This window comes from Pieris rapae, chromosome 12 (assembly GCF_905147795.1).
Source record: "Pieris rapae chromosome 12, ilPieRapa1.1, whole genome shotgun sequence".
Taxonomy (NCBI): Eukaryota; Metazoa; Arthropoda; class Insecta; order Lepidoptera; family Pieridae; genus Pieris; species Pieris rapae.
The window spans coordinates 5,492,195-5,507,579 of record NC_059520.1 but is presented as its reverse complement, the minus strand read 5'-3'; the positions used below and the strand labels follow the sequence as shown (position 1 = coordinate 5,507,579).

At 34.9% G+C, this 15,385-nt stretch overlaps 1 protein-coding gene across 6 annotated transcripts in view; it reads left to right on the top strand.

Annotated features, from left to right (window-relative positions):
* LOC111004472 (hormone receptor 4) overlaps nucleotides 1-14,599 on the top strand; it is a 66,919-nt gene extending 52,320 nt beyond the window's left edge. For 4 of the 6 annotated variants that reach the window (XM_045630484.1, XM_022275514.2, XM_022275521.2 and 1 more), the window contains 6 exons: nucleotides 4,281-5,384; nucleotides 5,460-5,671; nucleotides 5,754-6,149; nucleotides 7,001-7,193; nucleotides 10,341-10,456; nucleotides 10,662-14,599. In XM_045630484.1, coding sequence (XP_045486440.1) covers nucleotides 4,281-5,384; nucleotides 5,460-5,671; nucleotides 5,754-6,149; nucleotides 7,001-7,193; nucleotides 10,341-10,456; nucleotides 10,662-10,742 — 2,102 coding nt within the window. In that variant the 3' untranslated portion in view covers nucleotides 10,743-14,599. Of the gene's footprint in view, nucleotides 1-3,342; nucleotides 3,507-3,765; nucleotides 4,034-4,280; nucleotides 5,385-5,459; nucleotides 5,672-5,753; nucleotides 6,150-7,000; nucleotides 7,194-10,340; nucleotides 10,457-10,661 lie in introns of those variants that run through there. The other 2 variants (XM_022256582.2, XM_022256573.2) reach the window with 2 other exon arrangements.
* Nucleotides 14,600-15,385: the final 786 nt, after the last annotated feature.

Below are 15,385 nucleotides of genomic sequence, written 5' to 3'. Positions count from 1 at the left end.
AACTTTGTTGTACTGCTCGAGTTAAAGTGATGCACTTATTCACTAATACAACCTTTACAATGAAAAATGAAAAGCACGCAACATTTGTTACAATTGCTCTTACTACAATAACTTTCAAAATATGTTTCAATTATTAAATAGTTTTTATAAGTTTGTAATATAAAAATGTAAAGTATTTGAGTCGTTAAAATTTTATAATATATTATTATTTTGTAAATAACTGGTTTTAACTAGGAAATGCGATAACTATTATAATTTACAAGGATAAGTCAATGTCATGTTATTTGCGTTTAATTTATAAGAGGAATATTGACAAACATGTTGTTTTTATTAGCATCAACAAAAATAGTTAATGCCTATTTTATTCAAGAAGAAACTTCCATTATAAAGTAAATTATGATAATATACACGAGAATATTAATACTTATTTATTGTACAATGTAGAAATTTGCCAACATAAGCTCGATTGAATAATATAAAGAGTATAATGTAAAAGTGATGTGAAATGGAACTTTCACTTAAAACGTGAAATAATAATTTGCCGAAACCAAATCCGGTTCAACAAGTATCGCTCCAATGTCGAGTTACGAACGACTCGTAATATCTACTTATTATTCATTCTAAATTCATTTCATTTCCTAAATAAGCTGGTAAGCCACAATCTCAAGTCTACTATTTCAACTGCTCGAACTGTACCACAAAGCATATATACTAATACTAACAGTCTTATTTACATATAATAATTCAATAACGATTTTGATGTGAGTGACGACGATATCATATAGTTTATATACGTTTCAAAATTCCATATTATTTTTTTACAAGATCTTTATTAAGTTTTGATTTGATACAAGACAATCGATTTTTGGATGAAACAATGGTTTCTTTCATGTTTTGGTTCGGAATAAGTAAATGCGATGATATCGAATGTACCAAGTTAAAGTATAAAGTTATAATAAGTTTAATAATAAAAACGAAGCAGTTCTATTATTAGTAATACAGTACCTTTGGGTAAGAATACATAAAAGAGTTTCAAAGTAAATTAAAGAAAAACAAACAGCGTGTCGTTCTGTTTTGAACGTTTTCATCTTAAAGGGAGAAATTTAAATATTGAAAAGAAAGTAATCGTAATTGCAGTCGTGACCTTATGAATAATACAAGAGTGAAAGACGTATTCATTGCCGTACATTCGGCTCGATTGTCTGAGAATAGCCGGGCATTGTAAACTGTGGTAATGAAACTGAAAACAAAACTTATTAGCAAAAGCGTTTCAAGAAGCTTATTTTATCGAGATCTTCATGTTCAGAAATGGTATAATTATTCAAAAATAAACGCGCCTTAACCCGAGATACCGAAAAAAACAAAAGCTCAGAGTTTAATAAGAATACAATAAATGCGTTTCCTATTAAAGATAGACGGTGTAATTTTGGATAATATGCATCTCAGAATATTTCTGATAATTTTTTACGTAACTTTTTAGCAGTGGGTCTTTTTAAATAAGTTTTGACAAGATGTGACGATACGCAAGCGAAAATCGGGGGAGTGACGTTTTATGACGCCACGTCGGAACGTCATGACGCACCCCTCTACTTGTTAAGATAAACAGGAACGTGCAAATGACACGCCTCGTTGCGTAAATGTTTCACTGATTTAAGTTTTTAGATGCTCTTGACATTGTTGTACCTATTTTCGCAGTGCTTGTCAGTCGTATTTCAGTTACAAATTTAATTCATAGCGTATTCTAAAACTGTAAATGGATCAAACGCTTACATTGACTTGTATCTATATTTTATAGTTGTAATATATTTCGAAATAATGTACAGTTTCATTGGGACACCAAACCAACCGAACTTAAATCGTAAAAGTAGTAATACGAAGGTGACACTGAAAATGTTTAGAACTGGCTACATAGAAACAATACTAATTAAACTTTTTTTAATTTCAATTTTAGAACTCTTTGGTATATTGCATTCATTTCTCATTTACTTTTGTGGGTTGGCGGCAAATCTAAAACTCTTGTTACACGTGAAAATGAACCTAACGCGAGAAAATTTTCGGTCTATGATTTATTATGACTTTCGTTGTGGGCTTACTCAATACCAAAGCTATGATAGGCTGCGATTAGCATTTATTAATGAAGCCCCATCTTGAGCCACTATTTACAATTTTAGCTTTAACGAGTTTTAGCGTGGATGTTGCATCTCGATGATGATCCGCGTGACGGACGTCCTTTACAGCGACTACTGAAGATAACATCAGTGCTGTGCGACGCATGATAGAGGAAGATAAGAGCCTATCAGCATATACGGGCAAGCCTAGGTATTGTTTGGGTTGTAACTTCAAGAAAGAGTACGAAAATGCCATAGAAGAGCCCATGCCCATGCTCCTACATATGAATGGGCCCAATGCTTTTTTTGATCCATCGAATGCGTAGAGAGGAATAGAGATTACCTCGAAAAACAATAAGAGTTTTGGCAACTTTCTACATTAAGCCATTTTTCATTTTCTAAACATTTTCAGTGTTATTTAGGTACTAGGAAAAAAGTATTGCATATTAATCTAATGAAATTAACTTGTTTATGTCTTATGTATTTTTGACATATAAGAAACGCCACTTAAACTCTGTAATAATAAATCAATAACAATTTTTTTCTAATAACCGAAATCATAACAAACCTTCGGAACTTGCTTTAAGGGTTAAGTTAAACAGCCCTTATGTAGCATAGCCAGGTCTATATACATCAATATATAATAGGACAGTAATAAAATTACGGGTCTGTTATGTAAGGCTATAAATAGAGTGAATAAGGGCTCATGGATCGGCCCAGAGCGACACGTGGCGTCAGGGTGGAAGACAGGGGGTTGGACTGACCTACTTTTCTCGGTTGATGACCGCATACGACCTTCGTGCAGCGATCGAAAAATAGACTATTACGCAATCTCTGTGTTCCGTGATTTTAGTTTAATTCTCAAGCTTAAAAGGCAATTTTGTAGGAACTTTGTAGGAATATGATAAAACAATGAGTGCAATGATGAACTTGTTGCCACGATATGATTCTTAATTGTCGCATGAAATCTCAAGTTGCAATGGACAAGTATAACTATTATACAGGGTTACCAATATACTAATAACTAAAGTCTATCTATGCAAGCCTAGGACCTTAGAGCCAATTGCATCACGCGGCTAGAAAGATCGGTCCCCACCAATGATGTGGCAAAGGACGCTGAGTGAAATAGAGATCGTCCTCGAAGCGAGAGCGGTGCACGCGTGCACTAGTCATTGTGCGGTTGCAGTTCGCACGCACGGCCGTGTGACCTAATAGCTGGAGGGGGAGAGGGGAGAAGCCTTGCGGTAGGTCGGGCTCATTGCGCCTAACGCCCGACGCCCGACGCCCGCTGGAAAACTTTCTTCCACGCGTAAACAACCGAATTTCCCGCGCGCGTTATGTTGCGGACGAATTAAACGCGGTTTGTGATACGAGACAAGTGAATTGCTATGTTTAAGGGTAATCAACGCATATGGATTTTGTAAAAAGTCGGTAAAGTTAATACTACTTAGTGACATATTAAGATTGAAGTTGTTGAATATTTTGTTTTTATTAACAAATTTTTACCTTTTTTGTTCCTCGTATGGACAAAATATTATGACATAATGTTTTATTCGTTAAAATCAGGATCTTAGGTAGTGTAAAATATAGATAGTTATAATTTGTAATGTTTATAGTGTTTTATAGTAATTATTTAATATAATGTTACTACATATTACTATGCAATAATATACATAGGACCCTTTGTGAGTAGAGTAGCGCGAACTAAAGCTTCCGGGCGGCACACTGCATCTGCGCGCGCGCTGCTTTCACTTTCTCTTCGCGCTCCACACCGCATCTCGCGTTCGTTCACTGCAACGTGCGGGCACGCTTCCTATATTTTCAATAAATTTTCCATATTTTCCGTGTTCCGCATTCTTATATAATCTGTAAACTATTCGGTATAAAAGTTAAACAATCGATCGTAGGTATTTGCATGGACGCCGGTATGTACAAATTACTTAGAGAGGATTTTCATTTAATGGATTAGTTTTCAGTGTGGTCGGGGCCGCAACACTCGCATCGTGACGCAACCGGCTAATCTAGTCGGCGGCGCGGGAAGTGCAGTGTCGCGTCCCCGCCTCTCTCCCCGCTCTAAACTACCGCGCGGTCGTTGACATTTCACCTAGTTTCTATTTATCATTTTAAGACTAAGTTTCTGTGGACTGTTGTCGATTGTGATTGGTGTTACAGGCGAGTCGGCAGCGGACACAAGCACGTCTTCGCCGGACCCTGGCCCGCCGTCGCCGCGCATGGCAGACGCCGGTTGCAGCACGCCGCCGCACCCGCCGCCCGTGTTTGACGGCGGTGGCTCTCCCTCACCCTCTCCTGCAGCCTGCCACCCAACCGTTATTCGCTCCGCCCCACCGAACTCCGTCATCAAGTTTGAAGGTGCACCTGCACCCATTAAAATAGAAGTCTCTTCTGCTGGAAAGCATGACTCCTCCCCATCCTCCCATTATTCATCTGTCAAATTAGAAGGGCCACCCCCAGATCATCCGCATTCGTATAGATCTCGCGCCCTCGCTCCTCCCCCGCCAAGTCCCCACGCCTCTTTATCGCCAAATCATTGGCCTCCCGCGGCTTGCATTAATGGGGTAAAACCTGAACTCATTGGCGGTCATTTTCCACCACAACCATTAGAACCAAAAGGCGCAAGAAGTTCGACGCAATGGAGAGGAGCACCCGCAGTAATTATGGGCGAATCTGGTGGAGTCCGGACAATGTTCTGGACTCTTCCTGCACCCACGTCTGGAGGGGAACCATCCCCGGGAGCTTCTCACACTCCAACACCACCTGCATCAGATCCTAATACATGTAGTGAAGAATCAGCAGCTCGACTTTTGTTAAATCTAGGAGGTGAGTTGAGGCGAACTCAAGGGCCAAGACTAAACATGGAACTATTATGGGCTGGGGACGTTTCCCAATTACCGGCTCATCAGCAAATACATGCCTTAAATCTTAGTGCTGCTGCTGGCGGAGTTCCTGGTATTTCAAATGTACCAAATCCAAGTCCTTTAGCACCACGACCCGAGTTAAGAACGTATGCACCTGAAGCCGAACGTGATGAAGATGAACAGCCGATGATCTGCATGATATGTGAAGATAAGGCGACTGGTCTCCACTATGGTATTATAACTTGTGAGGGTTGCAAGGGTTTCTTTAAAAGAACTGTGCAGAACAGACGAGTATATACATGTGTGGCTGATGGTGGCTGTGAAATAACAAAGGCGCAAAGAAATAGATGCCAATATTGTCGCTTTAAAAAATGTATCGAACAAGGGATGGTTCTACAAGGTAATGTATTTTTCTAACAAGATTTATAATGTAAAAATATAACTTTATTTTAACCGATGTCTATTATATTTACAGCCGTGCGAGAAGATCGTATGCCAGGAGGCCGAAATAGTGGTGCAGTGTACAATTTATATAAGGTTAAATACAAGAAACATAAGAAGCCAAAAACATCAACTGCAACGAGTAGGGCGTCACCTCCAGAAAAACCTAAAGATCCTTTACCACCCCTCCCACCAAACCTCGTTAATGGGACCATACTTAAGACTGCTTTAACAAACCCAAGCGAGGTAAGTCGCTCTAAACTAATTGAGTGTTTACTTTTAATAAAGTACAAACTTTTTTGAATCACCCATATAATTTTTTCTCCAGGTGGTTCACTTGAGAGCAAGACTGGAAAGTGCTGTGTCATCGTCGAGAGATAGAGCGATACCTCTAGATAGGGCCATGCATATGATCAGAGCACTGATCGATTGCGATGCAATGGAAGACATCGCCACTGTACGCCATTTACCTGATCTCCTGCACGACACGTCAGAAATAGGTGATAAGCTATGTAAGATTGGAGATTCAATCGTCCACAAAATGGTCGCTTGGACGAAAAAATTACCGTTCATAATGGAAATTCCTATGGAAATACATTCAAAACTATTAATGGAAAAATGGCACGAGATCTCAGTATTGACAACTGCGGCATATCAAGCAATGCATGGCAAACTAGCTCATGCGCCACCTTCATCAGACCACGAACATGATTTTATGCAGGAGGTTAGTAAAACCTAATTAATGCTATATATAGTTATATGTGGAATATGGACTAACTTTCTAAATTGCTTCCATATATAGAACTAGCGATAGAATTTGATATAATGTTATTGCAATCTCGGTAACTAGCCTCACTCGAGTGGTAATCGAGCGGTCACATTCGCTGTACACTTCCGCCATATGGGCGAGCGCTGTTACGTGATCTGCATCGTTGCATAACCGATAGAAAGTCGTCTCAGCTGCACTCCAACGCTCTTGCAGATGCAAAACTCTATTGAACACATTTGCAAAATCTGTTCCAATAATTAATAGATCGAATAGAAAACTGTAGTGAATCTTGGTGAATAAAAGAAAATAATTGTTGCATATATTACATAAAGTGCATCGGTAATCGCGGTAGTTACACAAAAACTCTTTTCATTGTCTAGTGCATTTCCTTTTGCTTATGTGTTACAGTATTACGTGAACAGCTAATGAGTCTATATACTTTTTTGTTTTAAGTACAATAACATGAGAAACTGATAATAACTTCATTGTTGATATTTAATATCCAATAATTTATATACCTGAATGGAAGAAATTTTTAAATTGCATATCAATGAGTTAGAAGGATGATTATGTATCATTATATCTCTATGTATAACAAAGTTTTAAATATCAACGTTCAGGGTATTTACATAATAGACCAATGTAAATGTTAAAATCGAGGAGAGAAAAAACAAAAATTGTTCTATCACAATTTGTGTAAAATAAACTAAAATCGTATATTATTCATATAAATTAACTTGTATTCATAGATCTTAGTATTGTCTTTGTTGTATATTATATTTATTATATTAATTGTATTCTTCCAGGTTAACGCAAATCTTAGAACGTTACAAAATTGTTTAACATCACTCATGGGAAGGCCGATAACTCTAGAACAGCTAAGGCTTGACGTGGGTTTAGTGGTAGAGAAGATGACCCAAATCACTTGTGTATTCAGGCGCATCCAGCTTCGGATGGAGGAGTACGTCTGTCTAAAAGTCTACATATTGTTAAATCAGGGTAAGTTTGTATTCTTCTGATATTAATGCAGCGTAGTAGTAAACTCTTTTTTTATATAGGAAAAATTGTTCGTATTGGATCGAATTCATTGGAATTATTTCATATAAATACTAAATGCCAACAAAATTGTGAAAACCAGTGGGCTATTCTACGACTTGTGTCAATTAATTGACAGTGGAAAGTTTACTTGCTGTACTAATTTTTCGTGGATAACCTTTCACCACTTATAGTAATTAGCCACTTATTTAGGTTACTTACATAGAATTGTTTCCGTATCATGATAAGGTTACACGTTTTCAACAAGATGCAAAGTATATTGTAACCCCTAAATATATTCAATTAGTAATGAGGTTATTTATAAATTTTAACAATGGTTTAAGGTTGTTCAAAAATTTCTGGTAGCTAACAGATCATTTTATAGGTTTATTTTTTGTATGCATGTTTTTGATGTCGATAAAATATTATTTCCTAATAATCAAATGAGCGTTAAAATAGCTAATGAAAGAGGCCGCATAATAGATTTATGCTTATAGTATATAGTACATGCAGTAATCCACTTATAGACCAGTCAGGGGTGCATCGCCCCACGGTTAATGTAGGTCAGTTACGAGCTAGGCATCCTATGACGTTGACTCACTTGACGAGTGCCTACTCGATAATGTGACTTACGGATTAATAGATATACATTAGTTTTAGGATAAAATCTTATTAAAACAATATCGTTTCAATCCACTTAGGATGTTGTAAGGATTTTTAATAAATTTTAAACAACGTTCGCTTATTTAAATATTTTATTTCTAAAAAAATATGTAGTTTCAAAAAGCCAACCGTTTTCTATTTTCAAATCGATTTTTATTTTCAAAAGAGATTTGCTCTTTTAATCTTCTCTTAGTTTTATAATATATTGTTAAATAGGTGTTACACTGTTTAATAGGCGCGAAACCATTCAACACGAAACACATTATTAACCAATAGAATTATCCTATAGTGAGTTGAATTTCACAAACGTCTTTCAATTGGTGAGTTCGGACATGAGTTCGTTAAGATCATTATGATTTATGGAACAAGTAACCCACTTACAAGCGACGTTTCTGAAAACGATTATAGTACATTATAATTTAAGTTATTACTCGAAATAATGATATCATGATCGGCAAATGTGATATTAATAGCAGATAGTAAATTACTTATTTAAGTTCAAACTAGCTACTGACTGCGCCATTATCTATGAACTCAGAATAAAAAGACGCGTATTAAGTCTTAGCCATACCCAATGTATGTAAGTAAGTTGTAAGTATAGCTAATCAATAACATACACAATTTGTATCTTACTTCCTTAATTATTACTGAAATGAACGCGGAAATGTATGTTTTATATGGGCGTATATTAAGAGGCTATGATAATTCCAGAGTCCAAAATACTTAACCCAGATTTTAATCAATATTCATCAAATTTTGTGTTAAAGTCTTAAGCTTACCTTCCAATTTAGATTTCGAATCTTTTAAGAATTCAAACTGATAGGTTGTGTGGAGTAGTATACTCTAAGCCCCTTTTGAAGTACTAAAATAATAAATTCAACGTATATTTTTATAATATCTATGTTAAGCGTAATTAAATAAAACTTACATGTTTCTTAAATCTAATTTTGTTATAAACTTTATCTATTTCAAAGTTATTTAGTTTCAATAGACGCGTTAAAACGCAATACTCAAATTTCTAAGCGTCTCACACTCAATGTAAATATCGCAAGTTAATGAAAAATTATTAGAGCGTGGAAAGAAAACTAGCTTACCGATATAGCATATTCCCAACGTAAAGAAAATATGACATCCTGCATTATCGCAACTGGGTCAGCGCTCGTTATGTTTATATTTAATTTCAACGCTTGCAATGGAACGCCGCCTTGGTCCGTGATTTATGGTTTCTATGTAATTCCTTAAATGTATGCATTTTACTTTATTCATTAAATTTTCGATACTTCATACTATATATATTCAAATGCAAGAATGTTAAAAGCAATAAAATTGTTATTTAGAAATATTAGAAGGAATAAACGTTTATATACTTTAAGAGCTTCGTGGAGTGAAATGGAAAGCGCTTGCGCAATGTACCGCGCGTGGGCGTATATAACTGTATACCAACGTACTAATCCATTATAGCAATGCCGCCATGCGTCTCGGTCTTTTAGTTGACGTAAATAATTGATTAATTAAAATAACAACGGTTTCACGCAAAATCTTTTCAAAAATTATTTCTAATGATAAGCCTTGTTAAAGCAATTAAGTTATATTTAATAACTATTTATGCCTATTATAATCTTATAAGATTCTTAAAAAACAGTCCGAAAAAATATTGTTATTAAGAGCAAAAGTACGTAGTCTACGTATATACAAGTACCTACCTAAAATCTCACTGCCAAGATTTATAACCGTAACGAAGAGCGCAACAGCACAATGCGTTAGCTAAGTTACGTCAGTCGAACGGGACAGCATTTCACTCTCAGCGAAAAGTGAGATGCGGAAGGGAACTTTCTCTTTTGCTAGCAATGAAAAAAAGCAGATTAGCCGTGCTAACTCGCTGTCAGCGTTATTGTGTAACGTTCACAAACAAGTTTGATACGTAATTATAAACTACGAAGTGATTGCAAAATTATAAAATATTCTCGCTTGCACTCTTTGTCAAGGACAAAAATACCGTTTGACTAAAAATTTTAACGAGATTCGGCAATTAAAAATCATTCATTTGATAAATACCGAAAATTTCAAATAAGAACGCATATATATATTTGTATAACGTAATACGTATGGAAAAGCGCACGCGTGTGAGAGAGATAGTTATAGTGAGTGAGGACGCGAGCTCGATTGCGCGGAGGTCAACGGCTAGCCGCGGTCGTTGCCCCGCTATCGGAGTGACCTACTGAGCGAGTGACGTCACCGCCGCACCGCACGCTCGCTGGCATTGGTCTTCGTACGTCTTTGAGCGTCATCTAGTGGCGAATAGGGTTACTAATCTAGAAGTGCAAAATTAATTACCGTGTAATTTTTAGTACACACATTACTTACATAATTAGATACCGTATTTGATCCACCCCTTCATATTATCAAGAATCGTTATTTAATATTTATGATGTTCTATTTTTTTTTCAGAAGTTGAGTTGGAAGGAATTCAGGATCGATATGTGCAAGTTCTACGGAGCTATTTAGAGCATGCTGCGCCACATCACCCTGGTAGACTACAAGAATTATTCGCAAGAATACCGGAGGTACATTTTCATAAATATATTAAATTCATCAAGTGGTTCCACTACCAGTCTTTTATTATTTTAATGAATATCTGCATAATATAACTTATTGAATAGGATATTCATTTGCAATATTGAATGAGTGGTCTTATTTGAAGCACAGGGATAAATCACTTGAGAAAGCTGGTTTGAAATAGAAAGCTTCTAACAATTGGTTCACTTTCAGATCCAGGCAGCGGCGAACTTGTTACTAGAAAGCAAAATGTTCTACGTGCCGTTCGTGTTAAATTCAGCTGAAATCAGATAGTATATGGCCGAGCAGGGTTTGTAGTTCTCGATGTATGAGCGACAACCTCGCTCCCGCCGCGCCCTTGTCTTATGAAGCGGTTCGCGTCCACCACCTGTGTTCACCAACGCACCTAGCAATGTTCCTATTTGTTTGAACACTGCGGTGAAGAACCATCCCTCTAACAAACCCTTTAAACCGCGTTGTTGCTGTTTACGGACGATTAATTTCGCGATTCTTCAATGATTGTGCGACGAGTGTAGACGTTATATGTGTGTGATGGGTGAAAAATTATAACGTCCCAATTGACAGACTGATTTATGATTAATAGTTATTTTTAGTAAGGGACTTGAATGCGTGTTTTATACGTGGTAGTGTATACTACTTAGTGTTAATTAGAATATATATTGCTATTTAAATTTGTCAATCGGAGAACCGCATAATATATTCCTGTAAATATAGTATAAGTTTTTGATAGGTTAGTCGTTGTTTTTAGGAGTTGTTTCTTTGTAAATGAATATTGCTGTTTTAGTTTGCATTTTATATCTAGAGTTTAACCGGTAGATTTATTTTTTACTGGGTGTGTATTATCGGAAAAATTTAATTTAATTTTGTATGACATATTCATGATAGTATCACTAAGGACTTATTCTCAGTGTTTACCAAGACTGCTTGTATACAATTGTACTGTTTAATCCTAACATATATAGGAACTTGGCGTTCTATACTTATACTTGTCACAAGATATGCATTTTTACTGCAAAGACTTCGCATAAAATTGTGCAAACTTTCCTTTGATCTTTACCCTTGAACCGCATGTAACTGTAACATGTAATACCTACGAAAGTTAAGATAAAATGAACTGTATATTGAACGACCTTTCATAGCTTTACGTATCCGTAAAATTATTTCATAAATACGTTTTGCCGTTTATTGTTGTATAATGTTAATGTGTTCAATTTAAATAAGTACCCAATTCTTAAATGTCCAGTCCGTTGCACACAAACCTGAATACCCGCAAAATAATGGAATAGTTTTCATTCGGTTAAAATTTCAATACACAGACTGCGTGGTTTGCTAACATAACTCAGTAGTTATTAACCCAATCATTTCACAACTAGTGCTATAAACATATCTGACCCAGTGATGAACATTTATACTGTCAACCTTATGATCAGATAGTTTAATAGCACTAACTATTTATACCATTAACTAACATTTGTCGTCATGATACATAATTATGATTAAATCACCTGATAAGTACATAATTATATGTAGGGATGTAATATACCACACATTAGTCATAAAACCATTGTATTAATTAGGCATAACTGAGGTCCGGTAAAATAGTGACTCGCAATTTTTTTTCTGTTCGCATTACAAGTTGCTTAAGAATATCTGTCTGAATATAAAACTGAAATAAAACTTAGTCAACATTGGTGATACAATTCTGTAAAACCTTTTTGAATCATAACTTTTCTGTCACTATTGCGCCGGATAAATTATTTTAAGGACTTTTCGAAAACCTAACATACACTGTCAATAATCACTGCCTCCTTGTTTATTTGATATTGTTAACTATAAAATAGTGTAAAAACGTTCCAACAACGGTGAACAGTTACCATTAGAGTTAGCGGCGGTTTATGCCAACTTAAAATTAAGTAATACAACCAAAAAGTTCGTTTTAGGGACTTAGGTTCTAGGTTAAAATTTTTGGCTACGTTTAAAAGATTTTTATGATATATTCATTATTCATCCCACATATTTATAACATTATTTCGTCAACATTTTGAATTATATATTGTTAATTACTGTAATTGGTGTATTCCAACTGTTTTCAGTTAAGCGACCCCTTTTTCAGTTCACCTCAAACTCATTATCACATATTTCAATTATTAACCAGTTTTCATTTAAAATATCGTAACGTTGTTAACATAAATTCGTAAATACTGTAAAAATTGTTTGTATAAATAAATTAGGAAATTCTGTTACCTGAATGAGCGACTTACGTCCGTTCCTCATCGTGTTACCATTAGTTAAGTTTTAGGATACATTTTGTACATATTAAAAAAAAACAACCAGTTAAAATACTGCCATTTTATGCCTAAAGTCATGTTGTTTATTTAATAATTAGCTATATTATAAATTGAAACAGCGATGAAATATCGAAATCGACCGGTATTTCAAACAAGTTCAGTAGATCCAGCACACTATTGGCGAAGATTAATTATTATCCTTTACAAAATGGTGCTTCGGATTTTGTAATTTTGTCCATAACAAGGCTTATCTACATTCTGACTAATGCATATTAATTTAATATATAACTTAATCTAATAATTAGTTCTTAAAACACCATCAACACGACGGTGTTGAATCTAAAGTCTGAGGTAAGGATGCCTTTATAGATTTTTAACATGTATCAAGTTAGAATAACAGCGACTTGTTCGCTCGTCTTATTCGTTAATATTGTAAGAATTGACACTTATTTTGTTAGTAAAATAGTTTATTCAGGAAATTAACGGCGATGTATCAAAGGATAATTAGAATATAAGAACGTTATTGGTGTTGTACAAACGATAGTATTAATGAGAAAATTGGCGCATTACTGGCGAGTACCTAATTAGAATAGGACGTGAAAGCCTATTGAGGCTATATTTTAGTACATTAAATTACCAGAACTAATCAGTAATCTGCTTTCTACTCCTGCGTTAAATAAACAAACTTTGATGTTAGCCGTTTTTACTACACATTATGTTGACTACGTTTAGATCTTTTGCTTTGTAGAACTACCATCGATTGGTACCTTTGATTAGTAATTGAATACTAACGTTCTGTCTTTTATAACAAAATGGTAAGAAATGTTTTCTATGGCATTATTTATGTATTTTTCTATAAATATAATTGTTGTATTATACACGGCGTATAACAGTATAGCCTAACTTCTTATATTCAAATACTTGTACACGTTTAAAAAAATCTTGAATCGTGCATATTGCCTAGATATTATTGCGAAAAATAATTTGACTGATAAATTAATTAATCTTAGCTTATGATGTTAATGTATTTATAAGTTTCAAAACTGCATTTGACATCCCTACAATGCATAAGATATTGTAGGATTGACGACATATTTTCACATTTTAGAGTAAGATTGTTGTGTATAGCGTTTCATGTACGTATTTCGGTAAAATGGAGGGTTAACTGTATATTACATTATAATATAATTTAAAAGTTGCAAAACAAGCGAATTAAACCATAATATTCTCTATAATACATATTTGGAAACGTTGATCAAGTGTTTTAGTAATTACATGTCACAGATGAACCTAAGGCATAATATAATAATATACATTTATTACTATGTGTTATATACTCCATGTTTTCGCATATCATGTCGTTATGTTGACTCAAACACGTTCGCTTCATGTTACTCGTCTTATTCATTAAAAAAAACCATTATATATTATATCATATTTTATTCACCACGCAGTCTCATAAAAGTGCCTCAGATTAATGATACATTGAGTGTTTACGTAAATAGTTGGGCTCGCTCAATTTCAAGACTTATCGCTTTCAGTAGATATTTTTAAGTAACTTTTTATTGTAGAAAATCACATTAGCTGACTGCTGTACTGTTCTCGATGGAAAAGGCTGTTATTCGACCAAGTAAACTGACTGTTTTTGATGTATTTAGAAATGACTCGTTCGAGTGGTGCGCCTGGTAAAGTTAAGATTGTGTACTGGTTTGCCAAGAGAAGTTACCTACAGTTGTGTTTAGTTAGCAATGCAAAACGTGTTTGTACTTTAATTTGTTTTTTAGTTGTACTCTTGGAAATCAATGGTTAATAACTTAAGAAAATAAAATGTATGTGAAATAATTTTGTCTTTACTTTGCATTAGCTTTAAAAGTAGGTACTCCAATAATTAAATACTTGAATTCATTGAAAGTCGACGTCAAAGGAAAAATAAACGACATGACGAAATCGCGGGCACCAACTGTTTCTTTGAGGCGGTAAAGGAACTTCAATAATACCTAAACCACATAATTTATCTCCGAAAAAAAAGCCGAGAGCACAAGAATTTTTAGATTATATTATTATTTAACCATAAAAACTAGACAAGCTTTTGACCGCACATGAAATCTGCGCCCGTAATATGTAACTGATCCCGACTTTCCGAATGCATGTCCGTTATCTAGGCTATGTCCGGCTAGGGTGCTCCGCAATCTTGGGAACGCGCCGAAGAAAAGTTTTGGGACTGGGCCCCTCCAGGTGACGTTTTACTTTATAATATTTTATACTAACGGATAAATTAATGCCTATAAAGAACCTGATTACTCAGGTGAGCGCTTTGAGATTTGTGGCAGACATATTTCGCTTTATGTTAAAATTCTTACAAATTTACCATTGTTGAAGAAAATATTTTTTATATCTATAAATGATTAAAATCAATTTCATTAAATTGTTGGTGAATAATGGATAGACTTTTTCTAAATTGTTCTTTATTAATTTGGCACAGTTTACACTTCAAAAAACGTATTAAACGTCATTATTGATATATATAACTATTCTGGCTGTATGGACTAAAGTCCTTTGCCTTTCCCATTAGGGATAAATTGGAAAAAAAAAAAATATAACTATTTCTTTATTCATTGAAACGCATTG